This window comes from Ctenocephalides felis, unplaced genomic scaffold (assembly GCF_003426905.1).
Source record: "Ctenocephalides felis isolate EL2017-DRISC unplaced genomic scaffold, ASM342690v1 CF-g0.4_SCAFFOLD_01886, whole genome shotgun sequence".
Lineage (NCBI taxonomy): Eukaryota > Metazoa > Arthropoda > Insecta > Siphonaptera > Pulicidae > Ctenocephalides > Ctenocephalides felis.
Genome location: NW_020538040.1, coordinates 79528806 through 79553489, shown reverse-complemented (window position 1 = coordinate 79553489; position 24684 = coordinate 79528806). Strand labels below are relative to the sequence as shown.

Sequence of the window (24684 nt, the reverse complement as noted above, 5' to 3'; positions counted from 1 at the left end):
TACGTAAGCTCATATCCGGTTGGGGTAAAAAGGACTATCGAAATTTTTACACTGGCGAGGTGTAAACAATAAAATAATATTAAATAAAAATGTAAAATAAGTTAAAAAAAACAATTTTATTAGAACAAATTGTATTAATAGTTATTCCAACTCTGATGATATGGTGACTTTTTTTAAATTGATACAAAAACATATTTTTACAATGTGTGAATTAGGTCATACTGGGAAAACATAATTTATGAGTTATTTCAAATAAGATTTAGCAAACGGAAGCTTTAAATAATTATTATAATCGGAGATCTAACACCTCTATGCTTTTATCAACGGTATAGAAATCGACATAAATATACATTAGTTAATTGTTTTATAGGATGTACCTATTAATCTTTTAAGTTAGATTCTCAGTTTTTTTACATAAACTCATATCCGGTTGGGGTGAAAAGGACTAACAAAATCTTTATATTGGCAAAGTGTAAACAATAAAAGAATAGTAAATAAAATAAGTTAAAAAAAACAATTTTATTAGAACAAATTGTATTAATAGTTATTCCAACTCTGATCTAGTTCGTTTAGTTTTTTCAATATCTTTATTTTTCAAGTTCGTTTGGTTTTTTCAGCTCAAAGACAAATTGGACCTTTGTGCCCCACCTTACCCTATATATAATTATATATATATATATATATATATAAACTTTATGATCTGTAATGAACTATTTTATTCATTTTATTATAAGATTATTAAAAAAAAAACAACAATTTATTAATAATGAAATTAATGAATTAAATATCATCGATAGTTTAAATATAACACACAATGATTACTAGATTATTTTAATGAATAAATTTCATTTTTCAAAGTGTAGTGAGCGTACACGACAACAATTTTAAAATTTTTAATTGATTTACTAACAATGTGAGCCTACAGCCACGCAGGATAATGTAGATGGTCCAAATAGACCTCTCAAAAGGCTTCGATATAATTGACAATAAACAATTAGGGATTAACCCTTCCAACTCGGATGCCGCCGGTCCGGAGACAAAATTCATATGAATCCCGGAATTCGCGAGTGGAAAGTGATAAAAAAGCAGTTGGATTTCATTCATAATACAAAAAGGCACTCCAAATTACAAACAGAATTTAACAAAATATTAAACCATTGCAAAATATCAAAAACTAAAGAAAGTTAAATGCTATAAGCCATTTTTCAAGATGAAAATATTTACGCGCTAAAGAAAATGAAAGTATATCCACCGTAGGTCGTGGCCATCGTTTACTAAGTTGTAAGTGGCGTCTTTCACACCTATTATTACGAGAAGGGAAAAAAATGGAAAATTACTCAGCATTTAGACACATTTGGTAACGAATACAGAAACATATGTTAAAAAATATGGTACGGAAAATAAACATTGAACTAGAAACTGCTACTACAATTTTAATATGCTCCAATTGAAATATTCGGCATTTATTTGGCAAAATTTAATAAATGAATTTTAGATTAAATTTATGTGGTTTGATATACTATTACTCCAAAAATGTAAACCTTAAGTGTACGAAACAAAAAAAGAATAAATACTGAAAAACATAAACAATATTTGTCAAAAATCTATATTTTTTGCAGATCTCTAATTGTTCAGGAAGTACCAACTACTTTAATGTAAAATAGTTCGCAATCGAAAAGGTATAAAAAGTAACTCAGCGCCTGAATAGCAACTTGGCAACTCATAGAAAAAAGATAGCTACTTGACGAACAATCGCTTTCGTTTTTCCTTTACATAGTATAGACAATATTATTACTTATTTCTAACTTTGTTTCGAATTTATTACTAATTTAGCAAAAGCCTTATTTATTTTCGGTGATTTTTTGTAAGTCGAATATCTTTTGACTGCTCCACAAAAATTTGATAATATTTTTGCTTTAGTTGGGTTCATAACTAAATAACCTATCCAATATAAAGTATAATCAATGTTAACGTTAACCCGTTAACGTTAAAAAAAAGATTTAACTGACATGTGCACAAAAATAATGAAAGTGATTTCATTTGATACAATTCGAATAAATTTGGAATTTTTATAATTGATTTATGATTTTCTAAGAAAACTATAAATTAAATTTTCAACTCTTAAAGAAAGGATTCGTCCGAAAAATTAACATGAATAGTAATCGGCATTTTTCAAATGATATATATTTTCAAAATTTAAGTAATTATTTGACCAAAACATTGACTAAGTGTATTCACATGCACGTACATACCAAAACTATATTCACATGCACATACTCGATACTCAAATGAATAAAAATGTATTTAAACATCAAGAAATCGTAAAATATAGCGAATTGGATTCTCTACAAGAAGCATAATATCTTCTGATAAAAAATACTAAAAGTTATTAATTTAGAGCTATTCTAAATTCATAACTAAGATTTTGAATATTATAAAAGATATAGGGTGTAAAAAATAAGTTTTTTACTCTTTAAAACCTGATTAAAAAAACTAGTTATATAAATATTGTTTGTTTTTTATGAATGTACACGGAAAAAGATTTTATATTTTAAAAATTACATCATCCTTATGTGATCCTTAATTATGTTGACACTGCTGTATCTTGGAACGAAAAATTTCAATGACGCTACCAATTCAAAAGTACCTTTTGGTCCTGTATATTATTAACTTCCCGTAGGGTAAGTTATTGTAATAGGCCGAAAATCGGAATTGAAAATTTTTACATTTCTCGACGTTTTGAAGGTTTCTGAACGTTTTGGCATACCTCAGAAAAAATGGATGTGTGTGTGTGTGTGTGTGTGTGTGTATGTATGTATGGATACAAATTTCCAGTCACGTTTTAGGGCGCACGGATCAACCGGTTTGAATGGTTCAAAAAACATCCGATTCCTATTGATAGGGAAAAGAGCTGATTAGTTTTTGGCAAATGCAGGTCCAGCCGTTTCGGAGATACGGAGCAAAGAGTGCAGAAAATAGAAATCGTATTTTTGAGAAAACGGAGTATCCGATTTGAATGATCTAAAAAACATTCAATTAGTAATGATTGGGAGAAGTGTTTGTTAGTTTTTGGTAAAGGCAGGCCCAGCCATTTTGAAGATACGGAGCTAAATATGTAAAAAATGGCAGTTTTTGAGAGAACTAAGCGTCCGATTTAAATGATTCAAAGAACTTTCTGCTTGTCTTAACAAAATAATCGATTTTGGAAAAAAAAAATTGTCCCATTTTTTTTTTTTTTTTTTAGTTTTTTTAGTTTTTTGTATATCGAAAATATTTATTTTTAATTCTGACTATAGTTCTAATATACTTTACAAATAATTTCAACTCTGCAATTCAGTTTATATAATATTTATAAATATTAGACAATGTTACAATATTTATAATAATCTATTTGAAAACATTCAGTAATCCTCGAACATTTCGTTACGGTACGGGAAGTTCCAGCAATTTGCCTTAAGGCACGATGCCACCCACCCCACTAGTTTATAGTTGAAATCAATAAGTTATCAAGCCAATTATTGCATAATATGAAAGTATCAAAAGCTTTAATTATTTAAGTAACTTCCCTAAGGAGAAGTTTATGTTTTCATCAAAAAATTCGATTCGCTAATTTTATGTTTTCTCGACGTTTCAAGCCATTCTGAATCGAATGAGACCAAATTTGGAAAAAGTATGTGTGTGTGTGCGTGTGAGTGAACAGATTTTTTATCGTAAATCGTCGTTTTTCCAAAAACGGCGGGACCGATTTCAAAAATTTAAAAGTCATTCGATGTGTCTGAAAAATATCAGTTGGAAATAGCAATGTTTAGATTCAATTGATAGCGATAACTTTATTTTCCAAAGAAATAGTTAATTTCATCTAAATATCTAAATCTCAAATTCGATTGATTAAATCAATTATTACACAGTTCGGGAAGATCATGCAACCTCCTTAAGGCTAAATGCAACTAGCTTTTACTGAAACTATGTGAAATAGTTTTACACACGTAACTAAAGAACGAAAAATACATCACGGATATATGAGTGCAATTATACAAAAAAAAAATTGAAATACTCGTTTAAGATGCGCTTCAGAATCTTGATATATTTACTTAATATCGCATATACGAGGTAGTCACATGCTTGAGCTTATATTTCTATACTTGAACTAGCTGTAAGTGGAATTCTGTCTTAAGGCAATTAAGGCATCGTGCCTTAAGGCAAATTGCTGGAACTTCCCGTACCAAAAATTATTATTTTTTTAAAAACGATTAACATTTTTGAAAAAAAAATTACTTTGAAAAAAATAAGATTTTTGAGAAACTATAAATTGGCCAAAAAATTACTTTTTTTTGAAAAAAAAATTTTTTTAAAAAAAAAATTTTTTTTTAATTTTTTTTTTGTTTTTTTTTTTTGAAAAAAAAATTTTTCTTTATTTTAACATATTGTGGAAGATCTGAACTTTTTTCAAAGCAATCGTACTGTTTTAACTGCATAGGGACAAAATATAAAGCGCGTAAGTGCCGCGTCGCTGTCTAACGCATAAGCATTGGTACGGAACCCATAGGAATGTTAACAAAATGTATACTTATTGTTAAAATCTCTATAAAATATCTGATAATTTGATGTGCATATGTCTAATGATCATTTTTGACCGCCAAATGGCTCATTTTTTTACTTTTTCCTCCATATCTCCGAAACCGCTAGACCTACCTTCATGAAAATTTTATCGATTCTTCATCTTGTCAATACAAGTGAAACGTTTTTTGAATTATTCAAATCGGACGCTCCGTTCTCTTAAAAACTGAGTTACCGTTTTCGGCACTTTTTGCCCCGTATCTTCGGAACGGCTAGACCTGCCTTCGCCAAAAACTAATCAGCACGTCTCCTTATCAATACGAATCGAATGTTTTTTGAATTATTCAAATCGGTTGATCCGTGTTCCCGAAATCGTCGACGAAAATTTGTATCCGCACATACATACACACACATACATACATACACACACACATACACACACACATACACACACACATACACACACACACACACACACACACACACACACATACATCCATTTTTTCTAAGGTATGCCAAAATGTTCAGAAACCTTTGAAACGTAAAGATATATAAAAAATTTCATTTTCGATTTTTTTGCGATTACTATAACTTACCCTACGGGAAGTTAAATATACGGCAAATCTATATTATATGCGCCATATAGAGGTGTATATGAGCTGAAAGCCGCGAGGCTACTTAATTTCACACATCCCCATCGTTGGGATTTTATCACATGTAAATTTTAGGGAAAAATAATCTGCCGCCCCTGTAATTTTGGTGCCTTAGGCTTTAGATCGTTCAGCCCTTGTGCAAATACGCGTCTGATCAGTAGCTTTTGAATTTTCTAATATAGTTTTACTGCAGCAGGTACTCAAAGCTAACAGCAGATATATATATATATATATATGAATATATATATATACATATATATATATATATATATATATATATGTATATATACATATACATATACATTTACAATTAAAGTTGATGCGTATACATTTAATTAAAACGCATGATAAATTTATTATTAAGGTTATATTAGTAGTGTGTTCGAAAATAGTTCAAAGCCTAAACGCGAAGTGATTTTTTCAGAGAATTCTTATCTGGTATTTAATGTAAGTATGATTAAATTATATTAGATATTTGTTGTATAACCAAAAATAAATACCAAATAAAAAATAAAGTAAATTCTGCACACTAAATACTTTCAAATATTTTTTCTAATTAATTAAGCTCTTAATTTTCTAGTATTAACTGAACTCCAAACTCACTTGAGTTATTGCTATAAAGTCTTATTTTGATCATTGATATTATTATTATTAGTTTCAAATCTGTTAATTAGTGATTGAATTTAAAAACTACGGTGTAATTTCATTAACTGTGTAATAAACAATTATACTTGTTTATCTATGGTAATAAACAATCACAGAGTATAATTTTCTATGAATGATTTCAATATTGATTTGCTTTTTTAAATTTTAAACGCATAAATTATTGTGCAGATCTGCGCCCTAAAGCATTAGGGCGATGTCATTACAACAACAGGACGCCTCAGAATATATATATCTATATATATATATATATATATATACATATATATATATATATATAATATTAAAAATGAATCTGAAAAAAATCACTATCAGGAGATATCAGGAGATAAACAGAAGAGTTTGAAAATAACGAAGGTATTCACCTTCCTTGTTAGTTTTTTTTACAAAACCTAAATATAATTTTTAAATATACATTTTAAAGTTTTTTATATAACATTTATAAAATCTTACACGTGGGTGAGGTAAAAAGGACCAACCCAACCTTTATCCTGGCAAAGGTGTAAACAATAAAAATAGGTAAATGAAAAAATAAATTAAGCCATAAAACAATTTTACAAGACATAAATTAAATAAATAGTAATTTCAACTCTCCTGTTGAATATTTCTGACAAATTATCAGATCAAGGTTATATACAGTGTTATCTCTGTACAAAATATACCCATGGAATTCATATTTTGCATTGGTTGAATAATATAGATATTATTTCGTAAAATCTCTTTACAATTTAAAAAAAATTGGACCTGTTTATTCTCTGACCGTCTTATGATACCCCTATGGCCTATAGGTTAAAGAGGACCAGGTGACAAATTTTTGATAAACAACAAAAAAACACATTTCTACAATAATAAATGTTTGGCAGTTTTATTGAACATAGTTAGATAGTTGTTTGTTTGACATGTGCTATTTGTTGGGATATAATTCGTTAAGTTTTCATAATATAATTGCTTAAAGACAAATTGGATCTTTGTGCTCCACCCTGCCCTAAATATATTTAACTAGCAGCCCATTCGTCAAATAAAAAAGTTATAAAGTATTTAAGAACTTTTATTTATACGTTACGACACCAGATGCGTGTCATCATTCGGCAACTACCATAAATTAGACAATTTTTTACTAATAATAAAAAACAATTATATACATAGAGAAACATTATACATACCACCAGGACAAAAACACTTAAAAAAATATTTTTTTCAAAAAATTAAACTTGTAACATTAGAAAAGGACACTTTTCTGGAAAAAATAATAACTATTATTTATACGTATATATATATATATATATATATATATATATATATATACAATATACAATGAAAAGGAAACTGGTCGGATTTATTTTAAGGTTAAATCGTGTAAAACAGTGAACTATTATAGATGGTAAACTTAACCGATTAGGTGAAATGGGGGAGAAAGAGTAGTGCGGATGAATGATTACTTGAGGGAAAAAACATAGAAAACCTAAGAGAGAAGTATCAGTAGAGGGGTGGAACGGCTTACAATGCTTATAAACATTTTATTTGAATCTTCATACACGTGCTTATACTGATTATGAGCGTATTTATTTTGTCATAAGTTCGATAACGTGCTGAAAGTTGTACACAGTGATAGTCCAGATAGAAAAAAAAATGGTTAAAAATTTATTAAAATAAACTATTAGAATGATTTCACAGCTTAAATGAGAATAGATGCAATAAGTAAGATAATTTATTTCGCAGAATAAATTTTACGAAATAAAGGTTCCTTACGTACGATTTGGCTTATGTCATGAAATTTAAATTTCAGCTTATTATTCCTGTAATAAGCAAGACTATGAAACTTCAAATATTGAATCCTATATGCCTATAACGCTACAATAACATAAAATAATTTTGCTACCTCAAATCATATGCAGATGGCACTTCATTGGCAGATTGCGTGAGGAATGAGTCATCTGTCAATGGCATAAATTGGCATGCTCGAGTTAAATGACAAAATTATTGAAGTGCAATATATATATATATATATATATATATATATATATATATATATATATATACGTATAGTAAAACGACAGGCTCCATATTTAGAAAGATCTTCATTAAAAAGTTTCATCCTTAAACATTAAAATCGCTTCGCATTAAAATCGTTTATCCGCAGTAAAATGCCCTATTTTTCTCGATATTTTTACAGCTGTCTTAAACCTAAAATTACTTGAATTTTTCTGAAAGTGTATTGAGAGAGAATTTTACGGATTTTTAGTATAGTGACGCGAAATAATGCTGTTTAGTAAACTCAAATGAGATGAACGAGTTAAATTCTCTCTTTACTGTATTATAGCTTAGGTCTAACAAATATATTTAGGAATAACATTTTTGATGGCATCAGGGTAAAAAAGAAAAAAATAGAATGAAAACATTTATATTATTTTAATGATAAGAATGGTAAGCTGGTTAAATTTGTTAAATTTTCCAAATGAAATAATTTGGAATACAAAAAATATAGAATCCGAAGAGAAAATAGAGCGTCCGAATTTGCTTTGGATGGATCGATTTCTCTGCGTTATCAAAGAAAAATTATTCAAAAATTTATTGCAGACAATTGTAGTAATACATGCAAATTATATATTTTACACTTTCGGACTATTACTAATGCACGTTATATTTGTTGTCTCATATTTTTCCATATTTACTGATGATGACATAGAATTTTATGTCTGGAATAATAAAGATGCTTTAAAATCTTCATTTTATCTTTTTTACTTTACGCTATGCCCACTAAAATTTTGTATATACATTTCAACATTAAAATTAACTATTCTTATACATACAACATACATATATACTATATATATATATATATATATATATATATATATATATATATATGTATATGTATATATATATATATATATATATATATATATATATATATATATATATGTTAAAGTAGTTAATTTTGATGTTGAGAAATATGAGTAAGTTCTTCAAGGGCATACATCAAATAAAAGGCAAAGATTTAGAACTTCTAAATCTTTGCCTTTTATTTGATGTATGCCCTTGAAGAACTTACTCATATATATATATATATATATATATATATATATATACAGGGCCGGATTTAGAAATTTAGCGCCCCGGGGCAATGGCAAAAATGCCGCCCCATCCCTGAAATTTTACGAACTTTCGAACTATTTTTAAAGCAATCGCGCGAATAAACAATGTTACATAACCCATATAAATGTAAACAAAATTTATACTTTTTATTAAAATATTTTTAAAATATCTGATTTGATGTGCATATGTCTTATGATCACTTTTGTCCACCAAATGTCCACCAATTTTTTTTATTGGTAAATTTTTATTATTTGTAAATTTTTTTGAATGATATTAAACGCTTCTTTTCTCAACAACTAAATTATCATTTTTCGCATTTTGGCCCGTATCTTCAAAACAGTTGGACCTGCCTTGGCCAATAACTAATCAGCACGTCTCCTTAATAATAGGAATTGAATCATTTAAATCGGTTGATCCGTGTTACCGAAATCGACTTGAATAATTAAAAAATATTATATTTGTATTGATGGGGAGACGTGCTGATTAGTTTTTGGCACGAATTACAAAAAATGGTAATTGAGTTTCTATATTTCTTCTCTGAAACAGCTACGCAGCGCGATTACTTTGCAAAAAGTTCATAATTTTCAAAATAAAATTTCAAAATACAAAAAATGTGTTTTGAAAGTCAATTTTTCAATTTCATTTTTTTCCAAGTTTAAGAATCTTTATAAAATGTAATTTTCAGTACGGGATGTTTCAATAATTTGTCTTAAGGTACAATGCCATGCGTGACTAGTTTAAATTTTTTTTCAATGCTATAAGCGTGGAAGTGCAGAAATTCGTCATTTTAAGAGGGCTCGAGAACTGAAGAAAATATTTTTCTCAAACTTTCAGCTTGTTTACGGATCTTTATATTAGCCAAATTGCCAAATTTGATAACCTATTAACCAATTTGATAATTTACGTTCGGAGAGGGAGGCAAGGCAAAATAATAAATTTCAATAATCGGCTATTTCAACCCAAATTTTGCATTGCAATCGTATTATGTTTTGTTAATTATATTTCTTGAAATAAAAATGTTGTTAAAAAAAGTTGTAAGTTATATAGATTTTTTTTTCTCACTATCCAAATTTTGCCGCCCCCCAAAATTTGCCGCCCTGGGCAGTAGCCCCGATTGCCCCTACTGTAAATCCAGCACTGTATATATATATATATATATATATATATATATATATATATATTGATATTTTTTCGACGCTGAGACACATTTGAAGAAAAATAGCAGCCCATTCGTCGAAATAAAAAATAAGTTAAGAAAAAAAAATTATTTTCTTTATTGTTATACGTTTAGACACTTGATGTGTGTCATCATCACCAGGATAAAAGCATAAAACTTACACAATTTTATTTTTTATTTCGACGAATGGGCTGCTAATTTTTTTATTCAAATATATATATATATATATATATATATATATATATATATATATATATATATAATTATATATATACGTTCGTGCGTGCGTGTGTGTGTGATAGGATTATATCGTAAGTGGCAAAACATTAAAAACTATGTCGTTTGCGTAGCAATGTCGTTTGTATCCAGCAATGTCGGTTACCATAGATAGATAAATCAAGATAATTAATTCGATTTTGTCGAAAAGTTAAATGTAAATGTATGTAAATGAAACGTATAATGTGTGCGTGCGCTATGCGTGTGGTGTGGTTCGCGTGTATCAAAGAAGTTTTCCACGAAATGCTTGTCACTATCTGAGCTTTTATATTTGTCCGCATTGCAATATGCTCACATGAAATTAACATAAACCTGCCGACTCACACCGGCGGGTCTTCTGATAGCTCATACAGGAATTAAATGCGAGGACGTGGGGAAGCGGAGACCTGGGGACTTGGGGACGGGTAGAATCTATCCACACTTAGCGCAGAATTTTACAACTGATTCGCAACGTCCTTCATCCTAAATTGCTTGCATATACATGAAACGAGACGATTTTGTCGTTGTCCCATTCTTAAATTTTATAAAGAAAAACATCCATCAGATAATTGCGTTTTCCGGCACATTTTTATCGGTAAATTCAGTCATTTCAGATGTTGTTCTTTAAATTGCATTTAAGCTTTTGTGTGTAAGGGACATAGTATCATGACTGAATGATGTTAAACATTGAGATACTATAAAGAAAGTAAATTTTCATAATATTTATATATTATTTAATTTTTAATATGTCCTTTACATAAATACTTTGTTTATCTAACCCACCTCGTTTTTCTAGTAAATTCTCTTAATGTATGAATTTCCATTTTCAAGAAATAATTTACCAGAACATTGTGAATAGAATATTTTTTATACATTAATTATTTAATAAATCTATTACTAATCATCTAACTTATAAAATCTTTAATTTCGTCAAATGATAATCCTGATTGTGAGTCCACCATGTCCACTAACCTCGAACGTGGTAAGGTAAATTATAAAAGTAGATTTTTTTAAGTAGATATTAGCTTTTTATTTAAAAATAATTATGGGATATTGAAAGATTTTGTTAGCTGTTTCGATACTGCTGTATGACAAATATATCACACTGTTTTTCTTAAATGTGTTAAAGAGCGTGTCAGCTTAAAAATAGTACTTAGCACTCCAATAAAATATATTTTATGCTATTCTATTCATTTTTCTTATGTAAACTGCAGAATGCTGTCGCTGAATAATCGCAAGGTATGGCGTTGAAAAGTAGATATCTATGTTTCGAGCTTTAAGAATTAAAGGTAAATCGACGTTTTTGGATTCTAAGAATTTTGACGACATTAGAATCGTCCCGTCCCGTGCGATGTGTCGGCGCCCCTTAGCGGTCTTATGAGCTTGTTCAACCGTAAAATTAAACAGATTCGATAAGGCAACGTGTCACTGTATGGGTAAAGCTAAACAAATTTGAAATTATTATGACGTGAAGTGACATGTAGGTACGGCTTCTTAAATCATCAATGTTAAACTTTGTTGAAAAAAGCGGGAAATGAGAATCTGCAGCATACTCGATCAGCAAATTAGATAAAAATAAAAATCATTTTCGTGGCGGAATTCACATGTGTCTGCGCGCACATATATCCCGATATCGCGCGTATAAATCAAAATATATACGAGAACGTATGTATTTCTCCCCCCACTGAAGTTGTGTTAAGAGTAATATTTTTGAAGAATCATTCATAGTAAAAATTCATGTTTAAATTGAATGTTTCAAATGATATTAGAAACATGGAAATAAGCACAATAAATGAACTTCGTGTCGAATTCGTACAGTGCCGTTCTAAAAATTTGTTTTTCTTTGATATTAGCAGTAAAATATAGTATTTTTACTTATATATATATATATATATATATACATATATAAATATTATTACTAATTTTAAATAAGATATGACTCAATTACTAAAAACATATAAGTTACAAAAATCTGAGCAAAAAAAATGATAACAGCGATAAGCGATTCACACAATTCATTAATTAAATCAGTATCGGGACTCATTCGCAACGAATGAACACCGAATAATACAATTATTTTTCAGTAAAATATAAAATTATGATAGTAGTTAAATTACTACCAATTCTTCAATCGAATGTAATGTAAAGTAATTAAATACAACGTTGTTAAACATTTACAATAATCATCTTTATAATTATCATTGTCGTATGTTTGGGTCTGCATACAACTTGGCTTTGTTCAATGTACATATAATACACACCAAGCAACAAACCAGATTATACCTAACAACGGCATTAAAAAAACAAATAATAATTAGAACTAAAAAATAACTTACTGTGAGGTGGCGTCAATGTTAAAGCTGACACAGACGGAAGATGCGAAAATTGCAGCGGAGAACTGTCTTTCCTAATAGAATGTCCTAACTGTCCTCCAGTTCCGGGGCCCATGGAAGGTAAGCTGAGTGGAGGCGAGGAGAAGTCCCCTTGCTCCATACCTGGACCTGCTCCAATAGGTGGGCCGCTCTCACCATGCATCATTAAATTATGTGTGAAATTTGACGCAGACGGTGGCTGTAGCGATAAATCTAATTGTTGTTCCGCAATTTCAAATTCACTTTTCATAGATTTAGATCTCCGCACATCTTTTAAACTCATACCATGATGCATTTGTTTATAGTGCTGTTGCTTCTGTTGAATTAAATTTGGGCGGGATTTTTGTGTATCTTTGAGATCGGGCGTTTTCTTGACACACAAATCCTCAGGTTCGGTGTCATCAGTTTTCCTACAAAAATATTGTTCACCAGCTGCAGCACTGGCCGCAAGATCTTGCACTTGCTGTTGTAAATTTGCGCTGTCCGGTTGCGGGATGTCTTGGGCGCTCTCACCCGATCGCCTCCTAGGCCGAGCCTGTTTGCGTCGCGGTAATGCTGGAACAAAGTCCATCGGCCTAATCAGATCGAACAAAGGAGAACTATTCGACAACGATCGGTTGGTGGAAGGCGAGCCGGGAAACGACTCATTGTCATCTTCGTCTATTTCATCCTGGTCTATAACAGGACAATTAACATTCGCAGGTGCCCCAGCCGGATGGTCGACTAAGCCCCTTACTTGTAGAGACTCGCCTGCTTTTATCAGTGTCCGAAGTCGTTCTTGCCTAACGCTAATTTCACCGCGGTACATAAAATCGACTATGGCTTGTACTTCCCATCCGCAAAAGTCTTTTAACACTATCACCGGATGCTTGCATGGTGTTTCCGAAAATATTCGCTGGAAAAATGGCGAACAAGCGCTCAAAACAACTTTATGAGCGCGTACACTCGTTTCTGCACAAACTAACGTTACGTCTACCAATGTCTCTGCTTGGAGTAATGCACCGAAAGCACTCAATATATGATTCTGATGATTGTTCCACCTTAAAGAATAATGTTCTTCGCCTCGAGGTTCCGACTGCACCAGATCTGATTCCGCCAAAGACGTTTCCATTACGAAAGATTTCATTAATTGATCTCAATTGATTAGCATTGCATTCAATACTTGATGGTGATTCTATTTCTGAAAAGAGAATTATATCAACATTATTGCAACTGAAAAGAGATTTATAACAACTATTTTAGTTTTAAATGATAAATAGAATAAATAGAATAGATAAAAAATGTTACACATTGCAAACATATACATATGTGAATGCATGCACTTGTTCATATAAATAATCTTGAGATTTGAATAATTTGAAAATAATAAGAAAACAAGTTTTGATTTTTTGGCGAATTGAGCGACTTCAGTTTTGTAAAGTTAAAGACAAAACGAAAAATAAACGACGGCAAGAATTGTTTTGTTTACATTTTAACTTGCATGAGGGGAACGCCGAAAAGGTACCCCAACACTTGCAAGTAAATAAGGGCTCATGCACTTCGCATCAACAAAACCGCGGGAGCAGGTTAAGGGTTGAACCGCCAACACCGATAAGAACAAATATTTGCAACAACAATATATTCACATCAAATAATAAAAGTGATTTAAAATTTGGATTGTATATTATACTGCTAAGAAATTGTCCGTACAGTGTAGACCGAGCGACTGGTGCGTCTGTAAAACAGGACTAAGTAGGATCATCGTAAATACCTCGTTAAAGATACTGTTGTGAATTTGCGAGATCATAGCTGATTATCACTATGCTCTTGCAAATTTTGCTAAAATTAACATATTGGTAATGTTAGTTCCATATTTCTGGCTTGAAAATAGAAAATTGATTTCTAATTTTTTGTGCTATTTTATGGTCAATTGCATAATACATTCAACTAATAATAATCTTTAATTTGGTTTAATTATTTAGTTCCGTTTAATTGTTTCGTTTGACAGATATGTGAAAATTAAAAAATCATAAATAATAATTAATTAGGATAAAATTCACAGGAAAATTGCGAATGCCAAAGAAATACAAAATAAAGTTGTTCTTCTCATTACTGTAGTTTATTTAGAAAATAGTTTTCAAAAATAAATAGATTCAGACTAGGCAAATTTCATATTTAGTCAAAAATAGATTAATTTGTTATAGTAAAATATCCATTAATCTCTGTAATTATAAACAGTTAACTCAAAATGATTCTATATCATGGACCTGCCTTTGATGTGTGTGTGTGGCTAGAGGGGATTTAGCAATATTAATCACTTTCAAGCTGGTATTACGCAGATGGCTTGCTAAAACGTAGATATAATGTCATATAAAGATGAGAGATTTATGTGCGAGATATGTTATGCACGAACTGGACGCCGCCATGCGGAACTTAGCGAAGGATGGAGGAAACACTGGAAAATATACGAATGCACGAAAAATACTTTTAAAATTCTTTGATGAAAATTTTACGTAGAGACACTTGAGACCGATGTGACACACGATCGTTTTCTAGATGTTAATACAATAATTTCATCATAAATGCTCTATAATAATTTTGCTACACAATTTGTTCCTGTTATTATTTTTTTAAGTTTTAATTAATTATTAATTAACTAATATTAGTGAGTCGTTCTTGATGCTAGCAAAAAGAGTCCCTTCCATAAGGTTAGTAATATAAACAAATAGTTTAGATGTCGGGAAAAACTAAAAGAAAGTGTTGCTTCAGCTTATAAAATATTGGATATTTTAGTAAAGAATAGTAAATTGAATTATTTTCATGTTGGTTTTTGGTACACGAGTTAGATTTTCGTCAAAAAATCAATGAAATGTTTTTAAATTCACTTCTAACAAAAGTAGAGTATAAGAATCAAATTTCATAATATTTGACAAATTGTAAAAAACTATATTAAGTGACTTCTTAATAATGATAATTACAAATTTACACCATATTATAGCAAATGCTCCATGTTTTTGCTCAGATTGTCTGATAAATGTAGTAGCAATAACATCAAACAATATTCATATTATATCCTCGGAATTATTAGATACGTGTTTAGAGCCGTATTATGAAGGATGCTGATGAACCAAAATTGTAATCCCTGTCTGAACCACACGAATTGCAGAGATGCACTACTTCCAATAAAACATGTCCCGATACGTATTACTTTTACTAAGTTAATAAAAGTTATATCCCTTCATCCAGTGACAATATATGATAGGCAAATGTTTTTAAACAGTTATATATAAATAAATCTAAAAATTAAATTTTTATAAATTGTGTTGGTTGGTAGAACTTGTATAAGTGGCATTATGTTAAGTATTCATGAGCTCAATATGTATGATTATTTTTTCCATTTAAGAAAGTCTGCATGAACGAATATCATATAAAGATTGTGAAATAAATAAAATAACCAAGAACTAAAATATAACTTTTTCCAACACGCATTTTTGTAGCGCTTTCAAAGCAATTATAAAACCAAAGTATATTTTGTGCAAATTCCATAACATGTAATTTGCAAATATAAATAAGACTTGTATGCAACAAAAGCAATATATGTTTCGCAAATTTTTGTAGTGGGTGTGAAAAGCCCCTTAGGAAGTATAATTTTTAAAATTCACCTCACGTGGCGTCCCATCGTACATTACGCTACATGCGACGCTAACTTAGCACATCGCTTAGCGCTGCCCCTGGGTATAGGAAATTTGACAAATTGGCTAAACTGATAGAAAAATATTAAACGGATTAGAAAAACAAATTATAATAGAGCATAAATTTTCATATCACAAAAAATTATAACACTATATTATCGAAACGATAAAAGTTTTAAAACGAAACTCAAGCTCGACTTAAAAAGACATGAGCTTGAAATAATTTTTATTATTGATCCCGACTGACTTATGGATACAAAAATGAATGAATAAATATAATTAATCGGAAACAATCGGATTTGACTTAGTCGAATTTAATGATAAAAATGTAATATGAATATTTAATTTATTTTTATCTAAACATAGGGTAGGGTCTGACTTCTAGTAATTATACTGTGAAAACCAATATTACTACATCAAAACAAATAACACATACCAAACAAACAGCTATCTAACTATGTTCAGTAAAACTCTCAGTTAATTCATCATTGTAACCCTATACTTTTGCAATTTTTCAAAAATTTGCCACCTGATTCTTTTTATCCCATATACGGGTAAAAAGGAACAGGGGGCAAAAAGATTCACCATCCTATTTTTAATTTTAAAGAGGTTTTATAGAACAATATCTATATTATTTAATCAATACGATGCAATGTAATTATTAGGTTGAGCAACAAAATTAAAATTCATAATCTAAATATGTACTTTTAAAGAATCTTGCATTTGTAAGTATTTCTTATTTATTTATTTTTACTAGATTTATTGTTTATTGGAATACAATTATTACAAATAAAGTAAATACAACTTCTGTTTGAAATAGATATTTTATAGGCACATTTTTAATAAAAACGGCATACCATCTTTGTTGTAACTTTGTCATATAAATCCATAATCAGAGTTGGAATAACTATCAATTTAATTTATCTTTTATAAAATTGCTTAGTTTTAAATTTCTTATTCTTCTGACTTCTTATACTTGTTTATCGATGCTTCTGACCTGGCCAGAATAAAGCTTTAGGTGATCCTTTTTACCCCATTAAAAAACTATTGTATTTAACTTAAAAATAACAATATATTTGATAAAACAATTAGATATACTTAAGATTAAATATACTTTAAATAATTATTTAGAAATCGTAAATTAAACAACAAGAAAAAAAATGTTGTTACAAAATTGACAATGTGGCCGTTTATCTCGTGGTAGCGATGTCGCCCGATTTAAGGCCATTGCTGATTTTATGTCTTTTGCCCTCAACTTTCAAATATTGTTGTTAAAAAATTCCTAATTATATTTGTTTTTGAGATAATGGTGGTGGGCATTTGAACCCGTGAATCTTTAAGCATTGCTTTTATTTTGAGATTATTTCATAATTATTAGTTTAATTAATAATGAAAATTATTTTCTATTAGTTTTAAATAATATTCAGAATATACATATGTATATATATATATATATATATATATATATATATATATATATATATATATGCATATTCAGATCATTTGGAAGTGAAAAATAATTTTCATTGTTAATTAAACTAATTAATTATGAAATAATCTAAAATTAAGAAAATTTTAGGAGAAAGCAGTTAAATAAAAAAATTAATACTATATAGTTTAAAAATACGTATTATATATATATATATATATATATCATATATATACATACTCACGAGGGAGTTTGTGTATGTTCTGCGTGGGTTGGGGTATGAGAGTGGAGGTGCGTTAAGATATTATTTTGGAGTGTTCTTTACAAAAGGCAAGTTTATGATGAAGAGATAATTTTAAGGGAATGTTGTAATTGTCGTAGGCTGTGCGTTTTTTTAGTCATATAACTTTTGTTTTTTTAATTTGTCAATAAACTATTATGAACGCTTTTATAATATCGCCTTTATTCAAATTCTTAATTTTTGCATATATATATATATATATATATATATAATATTTCCGCATTCCGGAAAACCGAAAATATACAAAGTGATTTTAATTTGGTTTTTCCCACTTTAAAAATATGTTTTCGATTATTGTTGCAAACATGGGAAGCCTATGAATGCCTATAGCTATAGCACTGTACTTTATTTTATTGACACTATATTGTTAAATGTTATCAGGCTTAAAATAGTGATAAAATTGAAATAAAATATGAATTAAACATTTTTTTTAAATTATTATCTGAAAATAAGACATTTTAGCTTGATGTAACAATTAATTACATTTTAAATTAGTTATTTAGGATAAAAATTATATAGTTATTGTATGTAATAAAATCGTATTCAAATTTATATATATATATATATATATATATATATATATATGTATATATATAATATATATTATTGTACGAATTAGTGTGTGTATGTATGGCCCGGAGCGGCACAGCCGCCTTTCGCGCTTCCTACTAATATCTTTTGAAATCGTTAATTAAGCTGACAAAAAGCGACATTCATATTTTTTTGACGAATGTAATTTTCTAAAAACGGACATAAGAAAAACATTGCTTATATACACATATTCTTGTTTCTAATAGATATTCTACCGTTTTAATTTTCTAATAAAAAGATTATACTAGATGAGCATATTTTATTAGTGATAAATATGAATCGAAATAGTTTAAATAAATTAGACATAAAATAGGAAAGGTAAAGATTATCTACTCACTGTGATTTAAAACATGTATCTAAAATAGGAGTTTTATATATCATTAATAATTATTATCATATATAATATCATTCGCTTACTTCTTCAAATGGTAACTCTGATAAATCTTAATAGAAAGATATGCAATTCTAATAGTAATTTACCACGTGTTGACTAGAAAAACTTCTAACTATTTCTTGATTTGATTTGATATTGATTTGTTTATTTCTTAATTTTTGTATAAGTAACAAACACCATTGACCTGCCTTCGGGCAGATTACCATTTATTATTATTAAGTAACATATGACCATAAAGCGATAGTATGTATTTCAGTATTTATCAAATAAAAAAATATTCCAAAAGAATAGTTAATTTATGCAAAAATATATTTTAGAAAATAAGTTATTCTGGACTAGAATTTTATTTGTAAATCAGATTTAAGAGTAGATATTTAAGATATTGTGAGCAATCTTTTTCCACGGTTTACCAAAGTGCGTCGGAAAACTTTTCATGAGCATATTTGCGCGACTCATAGGTAGAATTGTGATCCACTAAAGAATAGATTGTAAAATTTTGTCATTATTTAAATATTGTCATATGATAGTATAATAAGTGTCTGAAAGTGCAAAATATTTTATATTAGGATATAATTGAACAAGAATGTTTTTGTCATAATTTCACCCTGAATTCAAATTATTTATCCAGTGACACATTTTGTACAACTTCCATGATATATTATTATTATGAAAACATTACAAAAACAAACAAAAATTTAAATAACCCAATTATTTAATAAAAGTTATAATGTGTACGATTTGTATAGTGTCTAGTATTAAAGAGTACCTACCTACTAAGTTATTTAACTGTGTTATCAATCTTTTAAGTAATATAATGATTAACTTAAAGATTTAATTAACTTGTGAACAAAGTCAAATTGTTCCTATTATATTCAGTGTCAAATGTGAATTTCGAATCACACTAGTTGAATGGTATAATATTTTAGTAGCTTAAAATTATTAATTTTGGGTAAAATTAAAACTGTTATTGTATTATTTCAATTTTATATAAATTTTATACAACTTATCTTTAAGCTGAAAGATAGTAATTTATATAAAAAAACTTAATATATATTTTTTAATAATTCTTTAACCACCGTCGTGAAAATCTAGATATTGGAAAACCGCTTTCGTGCACATCAGTAGCATTTGATTCATTTGAATCAGCTTTTTATTACAGCCACATTTCTATTTCTACACTTTTTTGAACATTCTAGTTGGATACACATCAAGTATACTTATTCTCTGAAGTAATATAATATGAACAAAAAGCAAAAGAAACTTAGCTCGTCATTAGATATTCTTCTTTGCAAAATTCATACATTATTGAAGTAAGAAATATTTGTAAATAGACTTATTTATGCATTTCAAATAAGAACTTTAAATAATTTCAATTAAAAAAATTGGTAAAATTGAAAACTTATCTGAAGTTTTATTTTTCAATTTTGAGAATACATTTTTTGATGACATAATTCGACGTCGTCTCAACTTATTGTAATCTAATTGTAAGAAGGTCAACACATTAAAAAATCATTTGCATTCAGAAATGAAAATTCTAGCATTTTTGTGAAATATTTTAAAGTACGATAAATAGTGTTACTAAAATTTATTCAAAAAGACCTTTAATTCATGAAACCTTTAAACTCATGAAATATCTGTGTTTTCTATCTATTTGATTGAGTAACTTCTGACTTCAATTTAAAAAAAATTGACCGGTATTTATCAAAATTAGGGAGAGATAATGCATTAAGGTAAATTCTAAGAGATAATCAATAAGTGTAACTTTAAAAAAACTTATTTTCATATAACGATGATTCGCTAAACATGTCAATTGATTTTTAAATCGTTAGAGATAATTCTTATCTAATTTTTTTTTGAAAATATAATTTTCATTTAATACAAAGGTCTATAATTGCTTAATACACGCGAGAAACATAGTATATAATACATAATACTTCAATACCTTTATTTGCACAAGCAGGAATATTTTAAATTAAAATTATTTTCAGAAATGTATGTACCTATATGCGCTGTGCTAAATACATATTTACAGAGCAATAAAGCAAACCCAGCTTTAAAATTTTCTTACGGGCAACAGTTCCTCTTGAAAATTTATATACATAAATGATCATACTATGATAAGTCAAAAATGATAATTTATTAATTCAATAATATTTTAATTGTTTAATCAGTGCAACTAAATATGTGAAGATATTTTATCAATTTTTATTTTAGTATTTTTTTTATTAATTTGAATTTAACGAAATTTTCATAATATTGTATGTGCTTGAAGTTTCTAAAATTTATAGAAACCATTATTAATGAATTTTTGCAATGACTAATATTTTTTTTAGCAGATCAGCATCAGTTCCTGAACGGTGCGAGCGCTTCTAACCCTTTCGCGACCAAAGATTTTTCACAACTCGCTGTTTCATATTTTATGTTTTTAAACAAATTAAAGCAAATATTAAATTTTAAATGAAGATTCTTCAGTTTTATAAATAATATTGAATATTAACTTATATCATTTTCATGTTGTTTTCAATTTATCTTGAACCCCTCGTATATTTATATTTTTGATTGTTAAATGAAATAAAATGAAGGAAAATAAATTACTGTTATGGAATCTGCCTATATTTTTTTAAGTCTGGCTTTTCTCTGCATAATGTATTAGGTATATGCATGCTGATATATCAAAATTATTATACCCTTCATATGCATACATCCTTACGTGTATACATTCAAACATATAAATACACATCACCCACAAATAAACTTACACACATAAGCGCGAATGTAACATGCATGCTGGAGGTGTAAGCATGTGATATCTACACATTAAGTGCATGGGAGCATAATTAATCTATACGATCGTAGTTTTTTTTAAATATAGCGAACAAAATGTAATCAATATAATCAGCATCATTATCAAGTTAAGTAATAATTTATATTATCAGTTTTACTAAAATATTATAGAGATATATACACCATTTATGTACTCATAGAACGCATACTTTGTTCTTTAAAACGATACTATCAATGTAAATCATACTAATTTAGAGTAAATTAATTTACTATAAGTGTAAAAGCGTGTAATTTAATAATAAAATTATATAATAAATAATTGTATATTGTCATTATCACACTAATTTATTTATTTATATATATATATATATATATATATATATATATATATATATATATACGTTTGAACATAAATTTGTGTAAACGTTATGAATGTGGTTTGTTTTAAACATGTTGATTACATTTTATTCGATGTGCAATTTTAAATACTTTTATAATGACGAAATCAATTTACAATATAGAGTGTGGTAATACAAACCGATAGTAAAATCCACGTATGTATTTATTACCAGTGAGGCGCTCAAACACAACACACACGTGCTACGCGAACACAGGCGCACTTTTCCAAACCGTCACGCTATTTGAATTCGACCGAACTACTTTTGGAAAATGTCATCTTAGAAATAATTGTTTATCACATATAACAACCATTTGGCATTGAGGTAAACAGATTGCACGGCGTGTCATCGACAACGGTCATTTGAATGAACGATCACTGAAATATTTTATCGCGTGATGCAAAAAAGCACATATTTCGTCGTAATATATACGCTCATGTGCATAGTCGTATATATAAATGAATTTTTGTAATCTATTCGAAAAGCGTCGCGACGTCCTGAACTGATGCCACCGTATGTACATATGATGATAATTCCTGGTGTATGCTTTAAAGCCGGCCATACCGCACTCCCACAAACTTACTTTTGCTCCGATATGCCGGGGGTGAGTGTTTTCTAAGCCCCACTTCTTACTTAGTACCCCCCGACTCGCCGCTCGTCCTAAGTTCTGTGTTAATGAATCCGATTAGACAAAGCGTGCACCAACTACCCAAGACGCAACGAAAAGAGACGAACGGACACGGACTCCGTACCGGCTGCAGGCGAACCGACGGCTCTAAGGCCGTCTCCTTCGGCTCCCCGGCGTCTCGTTCCCACTCGGATTCATTTGCATACAGTGGTGTGCGTGCGCTGTTTTCCCGGGGCGGCTGTGTGCGTTAAAATCGAGTTGAAAAAAAGGAAGGGGCCGCCGTAGCCGACGTAGCCGACGTAGCCGCCGTAGTCGTTCTTTGGTCTTACGCTTTTCATTTTAAATAAGAACTCAGTCCTTCGTCTCCCTTCTTGTTCTCGCATTCTGCTCTTGTTTGGAAACGAGGGTGGTTTCTGTATCCGCCGATATGATTCGTCTCGCTCGGCCGCGTGTTCTTATTTTCCTGTCGTAGTAGTAGAAAAACCTTGTCCACCGCACTCCACTTACCCCCGGCGCTCGGCTCCCCGCGTCAACCCCCGCCGAACCACCCTCGCCACCTCCGACACCCCCCGCACACCCCCGCCGGCTCGAATTCATTTTGCTTATGTTAGTGGTACGGGTTTTCGTTTTCACCCCGTTCGTATGCACGTATTACTATACAGACTACGTAAAATTGCCACCCTGCCCACACCGACGCGATCTAAGCAGGGTGCTCTACCTTCATACCCACACTGGAATATATGCAAGTGTAGTTAAAGCTTTTTACTGTTTTATACATGTATAATTGTAATAAACGAATGCGTGAGCGCATGGAGAGAGAAGTGTTGCTTAAAAGACAGAGAAAAATAAGTACGAGAGAAGACGTTGTCTTGAATGATAAAAAAATATGAGCATGATTTATAAAGCACGGACAAAATTCTGAATATGTGCATAATATCTATTTAGAATTATTTGGAGCGAACGTGTACATGCTGCGCATATATTTTCCACTTACAGATGATTTAAATGCCAAAAGCACACTGTCGTATACACATATGAATTAACATATATGTACAAACATGATCATAATATATATATATATATATATATATATATATATATATCGGGCACTGCGATGTGAAATGGCAATGGGAAATCTCTCACACTATTCTTCCCTGAATCGAGTTGGAGTTTAACTCACCTCACGGACTAGGGGCAGATCCTAGGGCAGTACTACCCATATATATATATATATATATATATATATATATAAGCATAATGCTTTTGATAATATGTCAAATATTAGCTAACGCAATGTAGAAAAAATATTTATATTTTTAATAAAATATTTTCTCCTACATAATTTCCAAAGTCAGTTTACGGTATGGCAAATTGAAAATATTATATTTCAAGTAACATTTTTTGTACTTTTATTACAATTTCTGATAATGTTAAAACAAAAATACCTTCTAAATATGAATTCCCTACACATTAACTGGAGTCATTTTTAGATAGTAATTTTACTTTATATTATATGCTAAGTTTACTTTAAATTCAGTATATTTAAAACCAGCTTCGGAACATTCGGCCGCTTTCAACATCAGTGATGTGACGTTTCTTCCGGAAATTGAACCCGGAACCGATGTGTTTTCAGTCCCGGGCATTAACCGTATGGTAAGCATATGACCACGAAGGGTCAAACGAACGCTCAGACACTAACTAACGTTATATATACT

General features: G+C 29.6%; 1 protein-coding gene across 3 annotated transcripts in view; it reads right to left on the bottom strand.

Annotated features, from left to right (window-relative positions):
* Positions 1–24684, bottom strand: part of LOC113377507 (protein jim lovell) — a 99858-nt gene that overhangs the window by 36858 nt on the left and 38316 nt on the right. For 2 of the 3 annotated variants that reach the window (XM_026617857.1, XM_026617859.1), the window contains exon 3: positions 12738–13953. In XM_026617857.1, coding sequence (XP_026473642.1) covers positions 12738–13899 — 1162 coding nt within the window. In that variant the 5' untranslated portion in view covers positions 13900–13953. Of the gene's footprint in view, positions 1–12722; positions 13954–24684 lie in introns of all 3 variants that reach the window. The other variant, XM_026617858.1, reaches the window with a different exon arrangement.